The following is a 21,649-nucleotide window of genomic DNA, read 5'->3' as shown; positions in this document are numbered from 1 at the left end:
GCCCAAAAGAAAGGCAAGCAATAAATATAATGCAAGATTTCATCAATAATTTTTTTATTGTCAAAAATTATATATCCTGGCCCATTGCAATGGCCCCCCTACCCATAAAATAATTAACATATTGCTGTCTAACTTGACGGGCACTTTGGGGGGCCAAGCCAGTACGGACAGTATCCAGGCCTGTAAGGTTGGCTTCTATTTGTCCGGCCTCAGGCCCAACTGTGCCTATATAATTTGGAGAATGCTTATTTAAAAAGTTGTGCAGAATGCAGCACGATAAAATGATAAAATTAAGTTTGTATTCCGCCAAATTAATGGCTGTTTGAAACAGGCGGAACCGGCTGGCCAGAATTCCAAACGCATTCTCAACCACTCTTCTAGCTCTGGCCAGCCGGTAATTAAAAACCCTCCTCTCCGGGGTGAGGGTTCTTTGGGGGAATGGCCTCATGAGGTGCTTGCTGAGAGCAAAGGCTTCATCGGCAATGAAGACAAAGGGGAGTCCTTCCACGTTATCCTCATCAGGTGGCAATCCCAGGCCACCACTCTGGAGACGCTGGCAGAACTCCGTCTGGGCAAATACTCCTCCATCCGACATCCGGCCATTCTTCCCCACGTCCACATATAAAAAATCATAGTGTGCCGACACCACCTCCATTAAAACAATACTGTGGAACCCCTTATAATTAAAATAATATGACCCCGAATGGGGTGGTGGCACAATGTGGACATGTTTCCCATCTATAGCCCCTCCACAATTGGGAAAGTCCCAACGGCTGGCAAAATGGGATGCCACAGTCTGCCATTCCTGTGGCGTTGAAGGAAACTGGGAAATCAAACAAGAAAACCAAAATCAATTAATTTTGAAGCTAACATTGCAAGAAAATTAGACAATTAAAAACATTATTCCCCAGCATCAGTATAACATTCAATAATTTAATTGTTCTGGAATAACTAATATGGAAAGGCACACTTATCAGATTGCTCACCCCCTCTGATGGAACATTGATTACATTTTAGGGGGTTGTGAAATCCCTAAAAAAAATTACTTTTAGGACACGCAGGAATTTAGGGACTAAAAAGGCTACAAGACTGCAGTTGTCGCACTCTGCAGGTGCAGTTGCTAACCAGCTTACAGTAAATGAGGTAATGTAAAAAGGCATTCATGTTGCAAGGAGTACACAATCACATGCAAGGGCAATTAATGAAAACACTTTGAGGCTTGCATATGATTTGATGATGGAAATCAGCAGAGCTTCTGCTCATTTACTAAAGCACTGGAACAAATGCACTTGTAGAGTGCACATGCATTTTGCAAAGTGCAACATATATTTGCTTTAGACAAATCAACACCACAGAACATTCCAGCAAATTTTAACGAGGGTGGGGGTGGGGGGGTTGTGAAATCTAGATAATTGCTCATTAGCAGCACACTATTTGGAGTGAGTTTAGGTGGGGGGGGGGTTGTGAAATCTAGATAATTGCTCATTAGCAGCACACTATTTGGAGTGAGTTTAGGTGGGGGGGGGGTGGGGGGGTTGTGAAATCTAGATAATTGCTCATTAGCAGCACACTATTTGGAGTGAGTTTAGGTGGGGGGTGGGGGGGTGGGGGGGTTGTGAAATCTAGATAATTGCTCATTAGCAGCACACTATTTGGAGTGAGTTTAGGTGGGGGGGGGTGGGGGGGTTGTGAAATCTAGATAATTGCTCATTAGCAGCACACTATTTGGAGTGAGTTTAGGTGGGGGGGGGTGGGGGGGTTGTGAAATCTAGATAATTGCTCATTAGCAGCACACTATTTGGAGTGAGTTTAGGTGGGGGGGGGGGTGGGGGGGTTGTGAAATCTAGATAATTGCTCATTAGCAGCACACTATTTGGAGTGAGTTTAGGTGGGGGGGGGGGGTGGGGGGGTTGTGAAATCTAGATAATTGCTCATTAGCAGCACACTATTTGGAGTGAGTTTAGGTGGGGGTGGGGGGGGTGGGGGGGTTGTGAAATCTAGATAATTGCTCATTAGCAGCACACTAAATACACTCAAACAAAATACATTCCAAATGAGTAGACTAGGTGGATATGTTCCCATCACTTCATGCTGGGAAGGTTATTGAAGGAAAATATACATGCATGACAAAAAATAACAGGAAAAAATTCCAGCATGTGTGAGGATAAAAAGGGGACATTCACACTATATTGCAATGATGGTAAGTAGTGTTTGAAGCAAGAAATACATCACATTATCAAAGATTACATAAAAGAACATGTGATGCTAATAAAAGAAAAATATCTTACCTTAATATAGTCCTTCTGCAGGACCTGTATGATGGCAGAACAGGTCTCTGGGATAATGATCCCCAGAGCCTGGGGGGAGATGCCTGTCGAGAACTTAAGGTCCTGCAGGCTTCTCCCTGTGGCCAAATACCGCAAGGTAGCGACCAGCCTCTGCTCCGGAGTGATGGCTTGCCTCATGCAGGTATCCTGCCTGCTGATATAGGGGGTCAGCAAAGCCAACAAACGGTCAAAAACGGGGTCCGTCATCCGGAGAAAGTTCCTGAAATCCTCAGGATTATTCTCACGGATCTCACGGAGCAAAGGCATGTGACAGAACTGGTCACGCTGAAGCAACCAATTCTTGGTCCATGAACTCCTCCTCGCCCTGTTCATGGACTGGTCTTGGGCTGAAGAATAAACTACAGCACCAAGCACATACAATGCACGAGCTCTACGACGAGTACGTACAGGTAACATGGCTTCAAAACGGTCGGCTGGTCAGAACGCACTAAACAGAACGCACTGAAGAACAGCAAGGCCTGTGAAGAACGACCTGAAAATCAGGAACGAGCGGCCAATAAAACAAAGATTTCTCAATGCCAACTGACCAAACGCACTGAAAAGCAGATACAAACCTCACAAGCACAGACTGAACAACAGTTAAAACGAACTGAAAAATACGAGTCTCACAAGCGCGAATCGTCTCTCACCAAACTTCTACTAACACGAGATAAACACGAGATTAGCAGAAGGAGCCCAAAGGGTGTCGTACGGGCTATTGAACTTCCGTTTTATAGTCTCGTCGGACTTGGTGTACGTCACCGCGTACTAGGCTGTCGTACTTTTGTGTGGTCGTGTGTGTGCAAGTCCGTTCGTAAGAAAGTCTGCCGCAAGTCCGCCGAAGGTACGTCGGAAGTATGTCGGACAGGCTGTCGGACTTTTGTAGACGAAAAGTCCGACCGTGTGTACGCGGCATTAGACTTCATTTATGTGTTTTCTGAAAGTTTGCCCAAAGTCCCGCATGCTGAATGTTTTGGTGAGCTTTCAGAAAATGCACCAAAAAAATCAGAACATAATAGTTTTTGGGAAACCACAGGTAATGTGCATGAAAACTGCGGCTACACCGTGCTGCACCCATGCCAAGGCCAATCAATAACGCATATACATTCACCGGCCACTTAGGTATATTAGGTAGGTATTAGGTACACCTTGCCAGTACCAGGTTGGACCCCCTTTTGCCTTCAGAACTGCCTTCATTCTTGGTGGCATAGATTCAATAAGGTGTTGCAAAACATTCCTCAGAGATTTTGGTCCATAGTGACATGGTAACATCACGCAGTTGCCACCACATCCCAAAGGTGCTCTATTGGATGAGATGTGGTGAGTGTGGAGGACATTGGAGTACAGGGACCTCATTGTCCAGTGGTGAGATGATTGGAGCTTTGTGACATGGTACATTATCCTGCTGGAAGGAGCCGTCAGAAGATGATTCATAAAGGGATGGACATGGTCAGCAACAATACTCAGGTAGGCCGTGGTGTTTAAACAATGCTCAATTGGTACTAAGGGGCCCAAAGTGTGCCAAGAAAATATCCCCCACACCATTACACCACCACCACCAGCCTGAACCGGTGATACAAGGCAGGATGGATCCATTATTTCATGTGGTTTACAAACTCTGATCCTACCATCTGAATGTCGTAGCTGCAATTCAGACCAGGCAACGTTTTTCCAATCTTCTGTTGTTCAATTCTGGTGAGCCTGTGCAAATTGTAGCCTCAGTTTCCTTTTCTTAGCTGACAGGAGTGGCACCCGGTGTGGTCTTCTGCTGCTGTAGCCCATCTGCTTCAAGGTTCGATGTGTTGTGGGTTCAAAGATGGTATTCTGCATACCTTGGTTGTAATGAGTGGTTATTTGAGTTACGGTTGCCTTTTCTATCATCTCGAACCAGCCTGCCCATTCTCCTCTGACATCAACAAGGCATTTTCGTCCAGCTTTGTCTTCAGTTAAAAAAAAAAATAAAAAAGGAAAAAAAAAGTTTTTGCATATATTTAGAAATGAAAAGCAGAGGATTGTGTCAGTAAAGACTGACTGATTGACTGGTCCACGTTCTCCTCCCACAGGGTCTCTGTGAAGATCAAGCCAAGGTGGTTGGGTATCACCACTATCAGACGGCAGAGGTCAATACGTCGGCACTGGCAGACCTGAAACGGCTGTTTGAGCTGAAGTCCGATCACCTATATCAGACGTTTGCTCTGCACTCCTATACATCAGTGTTATCTCGGCTGCAGGTTGAGTCTTATATCTATGGAATGGTCAACAATTCTCCCTTCCTCCGGTCAGTGGCCGTCTACCATCCAGACTATGGTGAGTGTCCTAAAAGTGTCTGAATCACAAATGTAATCTTTTCCTTTTTTCCTTTCTTTCTGTGGATACATGCCATGGATGTACAGTGTGTGTGTGTATATGTGTATATGTATATATATATATATATATATATATATATATATATATATATATACTTCACCAGTTTTTATATGCCCAAAACACTGCAGAACAGAAAATGGAGCCTAAGGCCCCTTTCACACTTATACAACTTCAAAGTCGCGCAATTTTACCGTGATTTCGCGGCCGCGATTTGGGAGCAGTACTACTTTGTACGCCACATTTTTGGCATTAACAAATGAAAACATACAGTAGTTGTTATGAATCATAAGGGGGAACTCCACGCCAAATTTTAAATAAAAAAACTGGCGTGGGTTCCCCCCAGGGGCATACCAGGCCCTTAGGTCTGGTATGGATTGTAAGGGGAACCCCCTACGCCGAAAAATCGGCGTGGGGGCCCCCCAAAATCCATACCAGACCCTTATCCGAGCACGCAGCCTGGCCGGTCAGGAATGGGGGTGGGGATGAGCGAGCGCCCCCCCCCCCCTGGACCGTACCAGGCCGCCTGCCCTCAACATGGGGGGTGGGTGCTTTGGGGCATGGGGGGGCAAGTGTGGGAAGGACAGGTGGGGGCACCTGCAAAAGTATTTTTTTTTTTTTTTTTTTAGTTCAGCCTTAGAAATGTGCAAAATTTACATACATGGATTGGCACATTGGATGTAAGAATGATTGCTTGATTTTTTTTTTTTGGTCGTTTTCATGCAGCTCTATGCTAAATACTGTTCCTTGCATTCCCTTTTTTGATGTTCTTCCCGTCATTCTCTCCTCCATGTTTCCTGTAGCTCCTCAGAAGTTGGAGGGATCTCACGCCGATCTCATCTTATTGAAGGAATGTATCAGTGTCTTGTTTAGCTTCACCCGGCGGCTCATCGAGGACACCCAGTTCCAGAATGACATTCTCCTGTGGCTTCAAAAGCTGGTGAGTGCTTTTCACGTCCTAAATGTTCACTATTCTAAAATTCTTTATGTAGAATTTTTTTTTTTTTTTTTTGAAACTTGACAGTGTGTGACTAGAATTTTTCTGGAGGCCGGGTAATCATGGGTGTTAGAATCCTAGTTCTCGAATTTTGCTACACATCTGCCGCGTTTTCTAAGCTTTATCAGAAAATTCAGACTTTTGTGATATACAGGGGGTCCCCTACTTACAAACATCCGACTTACAAACGACTCCTGCTTACAAACGGAGGGAGACAACAGGAAGTGAGAGGAAATCTACCACTAGAAAGGGAAATTCACTCCTGTAAGAGTTAATATGGGTAAAAGGTGTCTCCACTGATGCTTTATCACCTATCCTTATTTCCCTATTAACCCCAAATTTTCAAAATCCAATTGTCATTGGGACAGAAAGTGAGGTGAAATCTTCTGAACAGGGGCACAGACAGCAAAACAAATGTTACAGGGGTGATAACCCTTCCCTATGCTATCTAAAAAACTTAAAAATAGATTTTTTGGCTGGAGCTACACTTAAAAAATTTACCTGTTCCGACTTACAAACAGATTCAACCTAAGAACAAACCTACAGTCCCTATCTTGTTTGTAACCCGGGGACCCCCTGTACTCTCAAGGATGCAAAAAGGCAGTTGTGTGTTTGTCAGAAAATCATTACAAGTACACTAAGGCTTGTCAAGACCTGTTCATCATACCTAAAGTATATGAGCTTGTTGGACATCCCATTGCAAAACCAAGATCATTAATATGGGGTTGACCCCCCTTTACTGGCTGTAAAGGCCCCCACTCATCTGGGAAGCCTTTCCCCAAGATGTTGGAATGTGTATGTGGGAATATGTGTCCATTCAGCTAAAAGAGCATTTTGTGAGGTCAGGTACTGATGTTTGATGAGAAGAGCTGGCTTGTAATCGGTGCTCCAATGCATGCCAAAGGTGTTCATTAGGGTTGAGGTCAGGACTCGGGGCAGGTCACTGGAGTGACCAAACTGGTCAAACTTTTTTTTTTTTTGGTTCAGTCTTCCTTTAAAGTTTTTAAGCAAGATTTACAGGTACAAAGGTGGAAGGATCAAATTTTCCAAAAGGATGAACTGTAAACATCAAAAAGTTTGTATAGAAACACCAAGTCCTATGGTGGCGGGCAAGTGTTATCAAAGAATAAGCACCATCTTGGATCATCTGAAAGAAAATTAGGAAAGCTCCAACCCAACTAGGTTAGGCAAGTGCTACTTTCTTTTAGAAACATGGTGGGAGGTTGTACTATTCGATAGGTAGGTTTATCTATTCTTTGAAGGAGAATAAATGAACCTGTATGGTTTGTGTCCACTGGGGAAGGAAGAGTTACTACCAATTAAGAAAAGGATAGATAAGGAGGAAAAGAGCTACTGGGGGTTTGATGGGGAGAGAGGCATTTGGGATCACTCCATCATGGCTGAGTTCAAGTCCAGGAAATATCCTCCTTAATCCAAACTTGAAATGCAGCTGAGTAACAAAAAATGGAAGAAGATGTCCAAGTCTTATTGAACTGTTCTTCCCTACCATGTTCCTGCAGTAGATATTCCAGGTCCCTGATAGGAGTCGAGTTCAGTGGCCCATTCCACAAGGGGGAGGTGTTGAGGTCATTTCCCAATAACGGGGTGAGACCGCCCTGGCCATGGCAAGAAAATGCCTGAGGACATCAATTTTTTTTTTTTGTGGACTTAAGAGGTCCAAGAATCTTGGAAAGGAGTGCTACCATGGGGGAAACTTGGATTTGGGTCGCTATGAGCTTATAGTAGAGATTAAGGATTTGCAACCAGAATGCCTGGATAGAGGGGCAGTCCCATTGTATATGAAGCAGGGGTACCTTTTGAAAGCATGACACTGCCAGCAGGTGTCTGGGACTGCACAATTAAAAGTGATGCAGAATTGAGGGTAGTAATACGTTTAAACCCCTTTTCCTGTATCTTAATCCATAATGACAATTTGAGGGTCAGAATAAAACCATTTTCCCAGTCTAAAGGAGTAACTTTAAGCCGGAGTTCTCTTTCCCAAGTCTGTGCGTAGGTGGGGAGGTCCTAAACTTTTTTTTTTTTTTTTATTACCATTTTTCATTTACAGTGGGTAAAAAAATTATTTGATCTCTTGCACATTTTGTAAGTTTGCCCACTTACAAATAAATGAAGGGTCTATAATTTTTATCATAGGTGTATTTTAAATGTTAGAGCCAGAATATCAACCAAAAATCCAGAAAAAATACATAATACAAATGTTATAAAGTGAGTTGTAGTTCAGTGAGTAAAATACGTTATTTGATCCCCTACCAACCAACAATAATTCTGGCTCCCACAAACTGGCTACAGTATGTGCTCATGTGGTACACAGAAAAGTCCTGTCAATTTTAAGAAGGTGCTCCTAACGACAACTCGTTATGTGTATAAAAGTCCCTGTCCACAGAATCTCTTTCTTCCATTCAAACCTCACCATCATGGGCAAGACCAAAGGGCTGTCAAAGGACGTCAGAGACAAGATTGTAAACTTGCCCAAGGCTGGAATGGGCTACAAGACCATCAGCAAGAAGCTTGGTGAGAAGGAGACAACTGTTGGAGCGATTATTCGCAAATGGAAGAAATGCAAAATAACCATCAATCTCCCTTGATCTGGAGCTCCATGCAAGATTTTGCCTCATGGGGTAAGGATGATCATGAGAAAAGTGAGGGATCAGCCCTGAACTACACAGGAGGAGCTTGTGAATGATCTCAAGGCAGTTGGGACCACAGTCACCAAATAAACCATTATAATATTAATAATATAACATTATGATAGCAGAATACGCTACCATGGATTGAAATCCTGCAGCGCCCACAAGGTCCCACTCCTCCAGAAGGCACATGTGCAGGCCTGTCTGAAGTTTGCAAATTGACATCTTAATGATTCAGAGAATCTTGGGAGAAAGTGCTGTGCTCAGATGAGACCTCGCCATGTTTGCAGGAAGAAAAAATGCTGACTATGAACACTACCCTGCCTATGAACTACCCTAAGAACACCATCCCTACAGTCCAGCACGGAGGTGGAAACATGATGCTTTGGGGCGGTTTCTCTGCTAAAGGTACAGGCTGACTTTGCCGCATTGAGGGGCCAATGGATGGGTCCATGTATTGTAAAATCTTGGATGAGAACCTTCTTCCCTCAGCCAGAACACTAAATTTGGTGTCGTGGATGGGTCTTCCAGCTGACAATGCCCCAAAACATACTGCCAAGGCAACAAAAGAGTGGCTCAAGAAGAAGCACATTAGGGTCATGGAGTGGCCTAGCCAGTCTCCAGACCTTAATCCTATAGAAAATTTATGGAGGGAGCTGAAACTTTGAGTTGCCAAGTGATAGCCAAGAAACCTTAAGGATTTAGAGAAGATCTGTAAAGAAGAGTGGACCAAAATCCCTCCTGAGATGTGAGCAAACCTGGTCATCAACTACAATAAACGTCGTACCTCTGTGCCTGCCAAGAAGGGTTTCTCCACCAAGTACAAAGACATGTTTTGCTGGGGACCAAATACTTATTTTACTCACTGAACTGCAACTCAATTTATAACATTTGTTTTCTGTATTTTGTCTGGATTTTTGGTTGATATTCTGTTTTCTATCATTTGAAATACTACTACCCTGTTTCCCCAAAAATAAGACCTAGCGTGATTGTCGGTGATGGCTGCAATATAAGCCCTAACCCCCCAAATAAGCCCTACCCTGTTTCCCCCGAAAATAAGCCCTACCCTAAAAATAAGACCTACAAGGACTTTAACTAGGGCTTATTTGGGGGGTTGGGCTTATATTGCAGCCATCACCGACAATCACACTAGGTCTTATTTTCGGGGAAACAGGGTATGATAAAAATTATAGGCCCTGCATTTCTTTGTAAGTGGGCAAACTTACAAAATCTTCAGGGGATCAAATAATTATTTTCCCTACTGTATGCTAAAATTATAGTACGGTACAGTCCAACATGTATGCTATTTAGGATACCAAAAACAACCAGGGAAAAAAACATATTACATGCAACTCCAGTGTTACTCCTGTCAATGTTCCAAATCATTGCATAGAAAATTTTGTTTTGAAAGGCCAATTACTGCTGCATGCTGTAGTTTAGAGGTTGTAAGAAAAAAGTGTCTGATAAAGTAATAGTGAGAACATCATGAAACCTCAAGAAAAAAAAAAAAATAGGTGAAGAAAGCCATAGAGTAGGGAAAAATGTCTCCCCCCCTACCATAAACCCCCACCCAGAAATCCCATCCCTGTCCTGAAATATAATGTCCTCATTCCTGAGAGTCAACATGCCATGCTTTATGTTCTTAGGTAGAACTCATTCCAATAAGAACTACTGCATGCCTTCCATTGTTTATCATGGGTTCCCTTGCAAGTTCCTCAATTCTTCTAATAGTTTCATTGATTTTGACGAGCCACATTGAGATGGATGGTGCTTGGGGTTGTTTCCCCTGATCCGGAATACAGAACCTTTAAACGGTGATCAAATGAGGGAGTATAGATTATTATTTTATTTATTTTTTTCATAATTTTTATTGTTTTCTGGATAATTTGTACAAACAAGAGGTTATACAGGATGTGTCAAATAACACTTATATTGAAAGAATGGTAAATACAGTATGTGCGGTTCATCTGATAATTTGTACTCCTTAACGTAATAATAATTGTTAACCATGGATGAACAGTTGGACCATTTTACAGTTGAACTTTTTAACAATTCTAGATTCCTTGTCAAAAACCCATTCTGAGAATGGTTTTTTTTTTTTTTTTTTTTTAAGGAGCTCCTAGGGATACTGGGGTGATTTAATAGGAAAAAGGCTGGTTCATGGGTCAGTGGCTAATCGGTATCTTTTTGGGACATAATTCATAATTCTGACCAAAACCGTAGTAAAGGGTCTTCCACAAACTGTTTCTACATGGTTGGAAGAGCACAATTATTTAAAATGTCTTTCTATGTGAAGGTATTACCAATACCCTTTACTGGAAACACCTTACATGTGCATGTGAGAATAAATCTCTGTAACAGAAGAGAGGAATTTTTGGTAGATACAAGGAAACCTAAGCCGGTGTCACATTCTTTGGGGTTTTTTTTTTTTTTTAACGATCACTTGGTCTTTGCTGATCCAGAACACAGTACTCTGGTCTTATTTAGCGGTTCTGATCTTTAGGTGAATCTCCAGGGGTTTGTAGAGTGTATTCTAGTCTCATTTAATGGTTCTGGTCTTTGAATCTCCACGGGTCTATAGAGGGTACTCTGGTCTTTAGGTGAATCTCCATGGGTCTGTAGTGGTTACTCTGGTCTTTAGGTGAATCTCCATGGGTCTGTAGAGGTTACTCTGGTCTTTAGGTGAATCTCCATGGGTCTGTAGAGGGTACTCTGGTCTTTAGGTGAATCTCCATGGGTCTGTAGAGGGTACTCTGGTTTTTAGGTGAATCTCCATGGGTCTATAGAGGTTACTCAGGTCTTTAGGTGAATCTCCATGGGTATGTAGAGGGTACTCTGGTCTTTAGGTGAATCTCCATGGGTTTGTTGATGTTACTCTGGTCTTTAGGTGAATCTCCATGGGTCTGTAGAGGGTACTCTGGTCTTTAGGTGAATCTCCATGGGTATGTAGAGGGTACTCTGGTCTTTAGGTGAATCTCCATGGGTTTGTTGATGTTACTCTGGTCTTTAGGTGAATCTCCATGGGTCTGTAGAGGGTACTCTGGTCTTTAGGTGAATCTCCATGGGTATGTAGAGGGTACTCTAGTCTTTAGGTGAATCTCCATGGGTATGTAGAGGGTACTCTGGTCTTTAGGTGAATCTCCATGGGTTTGTTGATGTTACTCTGGTCTTTAGGTGAATCTCCATGGGTTTGTAGAGGTTACTCTGGTCTTTAGGTCAATCTCCGTGGGTCTGTAGAGGGTACTCTGGACTTTAGGTGAATCTCCGTGGGTCTGTAGAGGGTACTCTGGTCTTTAGGAGAATCCCCATGGGTCTGTAGAGGGTACTTTGGTCTTTAGGTGAATCTCCATGGGTCTGTAGAGGGTACTCTGGTCTCATTTAGTGGCTCTGGTCTTTAGGTGAATCTCCAGGGGAGCGAATTCACGAATATATTTGGTATAGGCTTTACAAAATATTTAATATACATGTCATATTATTGACCCACATTTATAATCCTTCTCTTGTTATTTAGGTCTCTGTGCTGCTGAAGGTCGGATGTTTGGGGGACCATCTCTTTCTCCTAAACCATGTCCTGCGCTGTCCTGCTGGCATTAATAAATGGGCTGTCCCATTCATACAGGTAAGCTGCGGTAGAAGTAGATGTAAAGCTTAAAGTGTTTCTAAAGTCAGAAGTTTTTTTTTATCTTTAATGCATTCTGTGCATTAAGGTAAAAAAAACCTTCTGTGTGCAACAGACCCCTCAGCCCCCCTAATAGTTACCTGAGCCTCCTCTCTATCCAGCGATGTGCACAAGAGTCTGGGCTGTCTGGGGTTCTCCCTCCTCATAGGCTAAGACAGCAGTGGGCGCCATTGGCTCCTGCTGCTGTCACTCAAAGCCAGTGAGCCAATGAGGTGAGAGAGGGGGCACATCTGAATGGACACACAGTGCAGCAGCTTGGCTTAGGTGCCCCCATTGCAAGCTGCTTGCTCTGGAAGCATTCAACAGGAGAGAGGAGCCAGGAGTGCCAGCAAGGGACCCGAGAAGAGGAGGACCGAGGCTGCTCTGTGCAAAACCAACTGCACAGAGCAGGTAAGTATAACATGTTTGTTATTTAAAAAATAATAAAACAACGTGATTTTAATATCACTTGAAAGGAGAAGTAGAGCTAAGGCTCCTTCGGCCATACTTCTCCAGTGGGACACAGGAGTGCACTTGGTTCTGCCCTCTTGTGATCCAGATTCAGAGTTGGCTAAAGTCCGCTGTCGGCTGAAGTCACTCATCCTGTCCAGGCTTTGGATAGATCCCAACATTAATGTCAGGATCCACCCCTATTCCTGACCGGCAGCGTGCGGCTGAGAGCCTGAGCAAGCTGCTCCCACCCCCTCCACAGCCAGGTGCTCCAATGAGTGCTGGAGGGGCAGAGCAGAGAGCCTGTGAGTGACTGTCATCACTCTATGCTCACCGAAGACAGAAAACTAAGCGATCAGTGGTCTTTGATCGCTCAGGTCTTGGTCTTAGAAGTGGCAGGGGATCGATGCTGCATCCACCTAGATAATTGCGCATGTTTGTTTTTTTTTTTTTTTTTTTCGATCCCATACTATTTTAGGGCTGGCCATGCATGATGATTTTATTTTTTGTTCAACCAGTGGGGTGAATGAAAACAAAAATGATCTGATTCCCCTATCAGCACATTGGAGATGGATGGAGAATCCTCCCACTGAGCTATTGTGCTGTGACAGTGGGGAGACTTCCCTGCCGTCAGAATACAATGACCAGTGTTGCCAGCCATAGCCAGCGGCACCGATCATTCGGGAAAATAACGATCAAATTATGTACAACCAGCCTGTCCATACTGGATTGAAATTTCGATCCATGTTTGGCCGTCATGAGTTGCACCATTGGGGGCGTGGCCTAGCTGGGGTCTGGACTGAGGCTGCCATTCATCTCACTTCTTGCACATGGGAATGCTTTATAATGTGCGCCTTATGGATCTTTTCCTTAGACATGGCCACCATTAGTCTTCCATACACTCGCAGAATAAGGCAAGCCATAGATCATGCAATTTTCTTTCCTTCAACCACGAACTGAAGGAAAGAAAATCACTCAATTCCCTCCTATGCTATAGTATTCTGACAGCGGGAGGTTCCCCTGGTGTCAGAATACAATGATCACTGACTATAGCTCGAAATAGCAATATGACGTCGGCAAAGTGGTTGCGATATCCTGACTGGACGTCATATGATGTCACCAGGATATCAAGCTCCTGCGCGCCCCCGGGGTGCCTCGTGGCGATCATTGTTGTGGTGTGTCAGTCTGACCCACCGCAACTCTGATCTAGGTAAACAGTCTCTGTCGAGACTCTTTACCACGTGATCAGCCGTGTCCAATCACGGCTGATCACGATGAAAACAGGAGGAGCCGTTGATTGGCTTTTCCTCACTCGCGTCTGACAAGGAGAGCCGATCGGCTGCTCTCCTGACAGGGGGGTCTTTGCTGATTGTTTATCAGTGCAGCCCCCCCTCGGATGCCCACCCAGGACCACAAGGGATGGTCACCACACTGGACCACCAGGTATGCCACCCTAGACCACCAGGCAGCTGCCAATCAGTGCCATTGAAAAATGCCTGCCAGTGATGTCTCAGTGAAATCCAGTGCCAGCCATCAGTGCCCATCAGTGCCACCTTTCAGTGCCGTCTATCAGAGGCACCCATAAGTACCCATCACTAATGCCCATCAGTGCTGCCCATCAGTGCCACCTCATTGGTGCCGCCTTCTCAGTGCCCATCAGTGCAGCTTATCATTGCCCATCAGTGAAGGAGAAAACATACTTATTTACAAAATTTTATAACAAAAACCAAGAAAAACGTTTTTTTTTTTTCAAAAATTTTTTTTTTTTTTTTTTTATTCGTTTAGCAAAAAATAAAAACCCCAGAGGTGACCAAATATCACCAAAAGAAAGCTCTATTTGTGGGAACAAAACGATAACAATTTAGTTTGGGTACAGTGATGGATGACCGCGCAATTGTCATTTAAAAAGTGACAGCGCTGAAAGCTGAAAATTGGCCTGGGCAGGAAGGTGCGAAGTGCCCGGTATTGAAGTGGTACCTAAACCCAAGAACCAAAATTGAATACATTGCAGTGCAGCTTACCATTCCTTCGATGTGGTGGCTGCATTAAACCGAAACTTCACCCTAAATGGGAAATTCCGCTTTATTCCCTCCTTCCCACTCTTCTTCTTTTGCAACTTTGTTTTTTTGGGGGGTGGGGGTGGGGGGGGTGGGGGTCCTAGTTTTGACAAGTATCTGCTACCCTTCTGCTCACATCGCCCAGGAAATTCCACTGAAAATCCACCAAGCCCTTTATAATCAGTTACAGCAAACTGTTTTTTTCCTTTTTTGGGATAAAGGTTTTACATGAATAAAAGTTGATCATTGTAAGCACCCCTGTCCGTGTTAAATGGTTTGTCTCTTCCTTACAACTTGATACATTCTGCTGGAGAGCTTGTTCTTTTGAAAAACGACAGACTTGCTGGCTGGATCACCAGGTAAAAATAGAAGAAATAAAGCTTAGCCACTTCCCGCCCAAGGTACGTCATATGACATCCTGGACTTTGGGTGGGGATATCTGATGCCTGCAGCAGCAGGCATCATTCAGATATCATCTTTTTCAGCCGGCGATTCCCTGCACCATAAGAACAATCCTAGCGGCAGTTCAGCTGCTTGATCGTTCTTAGTGGTGGTGGGAGGTCCCCGCTACCCTCTGGTGCTTGTACCGGCTCTCCCGTGCGAACGGCGAGCCGGAGAATGAATCAGCCGTCGCCGGAAGTTGAGCATAGAGATTTCCCCGTCATCTCTATGACCTTCGTAGGACCGGGTGCGACATTATGATGTCACGTCCGGGCCACGGAAGTAAACATTGCCGGGGACGCAGCTAGGAAGGCCGAGATCGTTTATTTTTTTTTATCTCGGTCTTTCCAGCCTGAAGGAGAGATGTGGGGTCTGTTAGACCTCACATCTCTCCATAAAGAGGACCTGTCACGCACTATTCCTATTACAAGGGATATTTAAATTCCTTGTAATAGGAATAAAAGTGATAAATAAATAAAAAATTAAAGAGAAAGTGTAAAAATAAAAAAATAAAAGTAAAATAAACAATAAAAAAAAAATTGAAAGCATTTGCGCGTGCTCGCGCACAGAAGTCAATGCATATGTAAGTCGCGCCCACATATGTAAACTGCGTTCAAATAGCGCATGGGAGGTAGCGCCACGATCGTTGGAGTGAGAGCAACAATTCTAGCAAAAGACCTTCTCTGTAACTCTAAACTGGAATCCTGTAAAAAAAATTTAAAGCAATGTCTATGGAGATTTTTTAAGTACCAAAGTTTGGCGCCATTCCACAATTGTGCACAGTTTTAAAGTGTGACTAGGTATCTATTTACTCAGCGTAACATCATCTTTCACCTTATACAAAAAAATTGGGCTAACTTTACCGTTTTTTTTTTTTTTTTTTTTTTTTTTTAAATTCATGAAACGTATCTGAAAAATTGCTGCGTAAATACTGTGTGACGTAAAAAGGTGCGTCCACCATTTTATCTACTAGGGTCCCTGCTAACAATGTTAAATATATAAATAAATAAATATATATATATGTGTGTGTGTGTGTGTGTGTGTGTGTGTGTGTGTGTGTGTGTGTGTGTGTGTGTGTGTGTGTATATGTATATATATATATATAAATGTGTGTTTGGGGGTTCTGAGTAATTTTCCAGCAAAAAAATTATGATTTTTACATGTAGCAGAATAGTGCCAGAATAGGCCCGGTATGGAAGTGGTTAAAATAGAAAACGAATCATATCTAAGAATTTGTAAGCGGCAATTTAATAAAAAATTAGCTTTTGGGTTTGTTACCGCTTTTAAGAAAGGAATTCTGCTGATGGTAAGCTCAGGAACAATACAGCCCTGCAGACTTTACATGCTGTCAGTAAATTGCCCAATATTTGATGATGCCTTTGAATGCAGATAAGGATACAGAATGATATTCACGTAGTTACTGAGCTGCTTTGTGTGTTTTTCAGGTCCGCGTTTTGCACAATCCAGCCGGCGTATTCCACTTCATGCAGCAGCTTGCCGTGCTCATGTGTCCGGTCAGGTAAGTTGTCTTCAGATGTCACCGAGAATGTGGTTTCCCGCACCTCTCCCGTGTGGATCCAAGCTTGTCATAGTGATTTTAGCCTGGGTTCACACAGGCGCAATGGGGAAACAGCATGCAATTTGCACAGGAATGGGTTCACACCCATGTGATGCGATTCTGGCAGTCGCACTGCCTTTTGCGTTCTGTTTCGGGGGTGTCATTAATCTAACATTGACACCTGCAGCAGATTGTATGGACGCTGTGTGATGCCATAAGGGGGTTACCTCAGCAAATATTGTGCATTTCCCACTTTGCATCAGCGTGAACCAGGGCTAAAGCATATATGCACTTATCAATGTGTTTTGTGAATTAAACAGGCAAGCTTTAGTAAATGCCAGGTTCAGCCCTACTACCTATTTATTTCCAGCTCTCCCGTGATTTTCTGGGTTTTTAGTAACTATATTGTGTTCTCTTTCCTGCCCGAGCCCACCATGTGAAGGCTTTTTTTGGCCATATGGATCACAGGTGTGCATTGTGACCCAGAATCTGAGATGTCACAGAGCCAATCCAGACTGTGGAAGGATCCCGACGATGTCGGCATCCACTTAGAAGCCTGACCGGCAACTGGCTCAGCCTCTCAGCCAGCCGCTTCTGCCCCCTCCCCGGTCTGACGCTCTTGTGAGCGCTAGAGGGGCAGAGCACCAAACGGTGGTCATGTGATCGCACTAGGGTTGCACCGATACTGGTATCGGTGCCAATACCAAGTTGTATTGGGCCAGGCATCCTCAGCGTAGCAGGGGTCGGGAAGCCTCACAGATGATCGATGCAGTGGTGGAGGGAGGTACAAGCACTGATCTCCCTGTGTGGCTTTCAATAAAGTATCTGACAGCCGCTTCTCCTCCTCTCCATCCTGCCGCTGTCAGATGCTTTATTGATAGCTACACAGGGAGATCAGTGCTTGTACCTCCCTCCACCACCGCACCGATCGTCCCGTGTCCCCCTCCAGCTCCCCCGTGTGCTCCTCGCTCTCTCCAGCTCCCCCGTGTGCTCCTCGCTCTCTCCGGCTCCCCCCGTGTGCTTCCTCGCTCTCTCCGGCTCCCCCCGTGTGCTTCCTCGCTCTCTCCGGCTCCCCCACCGTGTGCTCCTCGCTCTCTCCGGCTCCCCCACCGCGTGCTCCTCGCTCTCTCCGGCTCCCCCACCGCGTGCTCCTCGCTCTCTCCGGCTCCCCCACCGTGTGCTCCTCGCTCTCTCCGGCTCCCCCACCGTGTGCTCCTCGCTCTCTCCGGCTCCCCCACCGTGTGCTCCTCGCTCTCTCCGGCTCCCCCCCCGTCTGCTCCTCGCTCTCTCCGGCTCCACCCCCCGTCTGCTCCTCGCTCTCTCCGGCTCCACCCCCCGTCTGCTCCTCGCTCTCTCCGGCTCCACCCCCCGTCTGCTCCTCGCTCTCTCTGGTTCCACCCCCGTCTGCTCCTCGCTCTCTCTGGTTCCACCCCCGTCTGCTCCTCGCTCTCTCCGGCTCCACCCCCCGTCTGCTCCTCGCTCTCTCCGGCTCCACCCCCGTGTGCTCCTCGCTCTCTCTGGCTCCCCCCCCGTGTGCTCCTCGCTCTCTCTGGCTCCCCCCCGTGTGCTCCTCGCTCTCTCCGGCTCCACCCCCGTGTGCTCCTCGCTCTCTCCGGCTCCACCCCCGTGTGCTCCTCGCTCTCTCCGGCTCCACCCCCGTGTGCTCCTCGCTCTCTCCGGCTCCCCCCCCGTGTGCTCCTCGCTCTCTCTGGCTCCCCCCCCGTGTGCTCCTCGCTCTCTCTGGCTCCCCCCCGTGTGCTCCTCGCTCTCTCTGGCTCCCCCCCGTGTGCTCCTCGCTCCCTCTGGCTCCCCCCCCGTGTGCTCCTCGCTCTCTCTGGCTCCCCCCCGTGTGCTCCTCGCTCTCTCTGGCTCCCCCCCCCGTGTGCTCCTCGCTCTCTCTGGCTCCCCCCCCGTGTGCTCCTCGCTCTCTCTGGCTCCCCCCCGTGTGCTCCTCGCTCTCTCTGGCTCCCCCCCCGTGTGCTCCTCGCTCTCTCTGGCTCCCCCCCGTGTGCTCCTCGCTCTCTCTGGCTCCCCCCCGTGTGCTCCTCGCTCTCTCCGGCTCCACCCCCGTGTGCTCCTCGCTCTCTCCGGCTCCCCCCCCGTGTGCTCCTCGCTCTCTCTGGCTCCCCCCCCGTGTGCTCCTCGCTCTCTCTGGCTCCCCCCCGTGTGCTCCTCGCTCTCTCTGGCTCCCCCCCGTGTGCTCCTCGCTCCCTCTGGCTCCCCCCCCGTGTGCTCCTCGCTCTCTCTGGCTCCCCCCCGTGTGCTCCTCGCTCTCTCTGGCTCCCCCCCCCGTGTGCTCCTCGCTCTCTCTGGCTCCCCCCCCGTGTGCTCCTCGCTCTCTCTGGCTCCCCCCCGTGTGCTCCTCGCTCTCTCTGGCTCCCCCCCCGTGTGCTCCTCGCTCTCTCTGGCTCCCCCCCGTGTGCTCCTCGCTCTCTCTGGCTCCCCCCCGTGTGCTCCTCGCTCTCTCTGGCTCCCCCCCGTGTGCTCCTCGCTCTCTCTGGCTCCCCCCCCGTGTGCTCCTCGCTCTCTCTGGCTCCCCCCGTGTGCTCCTCGCTCTCTCTGGCTCCCCCCCGTGTGCTCCTCGCTCTCTCTGGCTCCCCCCCGTGTGCTCCTCGCTCTCTCTGGCTCCCCCCCGTGTGCTCCTCGCTCTCTCCGGCTCCACCCCCGTGTGCTCCTCGCTCTCTCCGGCTCCACCCCCGTGTGCTCCTCGCTCTCTCCGGCTCCACCCCCGTGTGCTCCTCGCTCTCTCTGGCTCCCCCCCCCCCGTGTGCTCCTCGCTCTCTCTGGCTCCCCCCCCGTGTGCTCCTCGCTCTCTCTGGCTCCCCCCCCGTGTGCTCCTCGCTCTCTCTGGCTCCCCCCCGTGTGCTCCTCGCTCCCTCTGGCTCCCCCCCCGTGTGCTCCTCGCTCTCTCTGGCTCCCCCCCGTGTGCTCCTCGCTCTCTCTGGCTCCCCCCCCGTGTGCTCCTCGCTCTCTCTGGCTCCCCCCCCCCGTGTGCTCCTCGCTCTCTCTGGCTCCCCCCCCCCGTGTGCTCCTCGCTCTCTCTGGCTCCCCCCCCCGTGTGCTCCTCGCTCTCTCTGGCTCCCCCCCGTGTGCTCCTCGCTCTCTGGCTCCCCCCCCGTGTGCTCCTCGCTCTCTGGCTCCCCCCCCGTGTGCTCCTCGCTCTCTCCGGCTCCACCCCCGTGTGCTCCTCGCTCTCTCCGGCTCCCCCCCCGTGTGCTCCTCGCTCTCTCTGGCTCCCCCCCCGTGTGCTCCTCGCTCTCTCTGGCTCCCCCCCGTGTGCTCCTCGCTCTCTCTGGCTCCCCCCCGTGTGCTCCTCGCTCCCTCTGGCTCCCCCCCCGTGTGCTCCTCGCTCTCTCTGGCTCCCCCCCGTGTGCTCCTCGCTCTCTCTGGCTCCCCCCCCCGTGTGCTCCTCGCTCTCTCTGGCTCCCCCCCCGTGTGCTCCTCGCTCTCTCTGGCTCCCCCCCGTGTGCTCCTCGCTCTCTCTGGCTCCCCCCCCGTGTGCTCCTCGCTCTCTCTGGCTCCCCCCCGTGTGCTCCTCGCTCTCTCTGGCTCCCCCCCGTGTGCTCCTCGCTCTCTCTGGCTCCCCCCCGTGTGCTCCTCGCTCTCTCTGGCTCCCCCCCCGTGTGCTCCTCGCTCTCTCTGGCTCCCCCCGTGTGCTCCTCGCTCTCTCTGGCTCCCCCCCGTGTGCTCCTCGCTCTCTCTGGCTCCCCCCCGTGTGCTCCTCGCTCTCTCTGGCTCCCCCCCGTGTGCTCCTCGCTCTCTCCGGCTCCACCCCCGTGTGCTCCTCGCTCTCTCCGGCTCCACCCCCGTGTGCTCCTCGCTCTCTCCGGCTCCACCCCCGTGTGCTCCTCGCTCTCTCTGGCTCCCCCCCCCCGTGTGCTCCTCGCTCTCTCTGGCTCCCCCCCCGTGTGCTCCTCGCTCTCTCTGGCTCCCCCCCGTGTGCTCCTCGCTCTCTCTGGCTCCCCCCCGTGTGCTCCTCGCTCCCTCTGGCTCCCCCCCCCGTGTGCTCCTCGCTCTCTCTGGCTCCCCCCCGTGTGCTCCTCGCTCTCTCTGGCTCCCCCCCCCGTGTGCTCCTCGCTCTCTCTGGCTCCCCCCCCCCGTGTGCTCCTCGCTCTCTCTGGCTCCCCCCCCCGTGTGCTCCTCGCTCTCTCTGGCTCCCCCCCCCCGTGTGCTCCTCGCTCTCTCTGGCTCCCCCCCGTGTGCTCCTCGCTCTCTGGCTCCCCCCCCGTGTGCTCCTCGCTCTCTGGCTCCCCCCCCCGTGTGCTCCTCGCTCTCTGGCTCCCCCCCCGTGTGCTCCTCGCTCTCTCTGGCTCCCCCCCGTGTGCTCCTCGCTCTCTCTGGCTCCCCCCCGTGTGCTCCTCGCTCTCTCTGGCTCCCCCCGTGTGCTCCTCGCTCTCTCTGGCTCCCCCCGTGTGCTCCTCGCTCTCTCTGGCTCCCCCCGTGTGCTCCTCGCTCTCTCTGGCTCCCCCCGTGTGCTCCTCGCTCTCTCTGGCTCCCCCCCCCCGTGTGCTCCTCGCTCTCTCCGGCTCCCCCCCCCCCCCCCCCCCGTGTGCTCCTCGCTATTTCCAGGTCCTTCTCCAGTCTCTCCCTTGTCCTGGATCTGTGAGGATGGAGAGTGAAGGAAGGAGCTGGGAAATCTGTCGTTTACCGGCTCCTTCATTTTCTGAATGAGCAGAGTCAGTGATCACTAAATGTCCATTCATAACTGAGCATCATAATCTGTTTTTCCGATGTTTCAGTTTATGAATGGAGAGGAGCCGCTGTCTCCTCTCCATTCATCTTCAGTGCAGCTGAAGCTACAGAGAAAGGGACCGGGGAATCTCTATCCTCAGTCCCTTTCCCTGTCTCAAAGGGGAGATGCCAGGGGTCTTTTTAGACCCCTATTATCTCACAAAAGCCCCCCAACAGGGCTTATAAAAGAAAACAAAAAAAAAACTAATTATATTGAATAATATTTAAAGGTTAAATTGTTTGAATATTAAAAAAAATAAAATAAAAAACACTGGCACCATCGACACTGGCACCACCCTCCCCCCCGAACTCCCCCTCCCAAAAAAAGAAAGCATTGTAAAAAATATATATAAATTGTAAAAATAATAAAACTACTGACACAGTCCACACCTCATCAGTGCCACCTATCAGTGCTGCA

The 21,649-nt window shown here is 48.6% G+C and overlaps 1 protein-coding gene across 1 annotated transcript in view; it reads left to right on the top strand.

Moving 5' to 3' along the window:
• EPG5 (ectopic P-granules 5 autophagy tethering factor) overlaps nucleotides 1-21,649 on the top strand; it is a 194,787-nt gene that overhangs the window by 15,597 nt on the left and 157,541 nt on the right. The window contains exons 3-6 of the mRNA XM_073629339.1: nucleotides 4,391-4,634; nucleotides 5,495-5,631; nucleotides 11,848-11,955; nucleotides 16,388-16,461. Coding sequence (XP_073485440.1) covers nucleotides 4,391-4,634; nucleotides 5,495-5,631; nucleotides 11,848-11,955; nucleotides 16,388-16,461 — 563 coding nt within the window. The remainder of the gene's footprint in view (nucleotides 1-4,390; nucleotides 4,635-5,494; nucleotides 5,632-11,847; nucleotides 11,956-16,387; nucleotides 16,462-21,649) is intronic.

Source organism: Aquarana catesbeiana, linkage group LG01, assembly GCF_042186555.1.
Source record: "Aquarana catesbeiana isolate 2022-GZ linkage group LG01, ASM4218655v1, whole genome shotgun sequence".
Lineage (NCBI taxonomy): Eukaryota > Metazoa > Chordata > Amphibia > Anura > Ranidae > Aquarana > Aquarana catesbeiana.
This window is presented reverse-complemented; position numbering and strand designations above follow the sequence as displayed.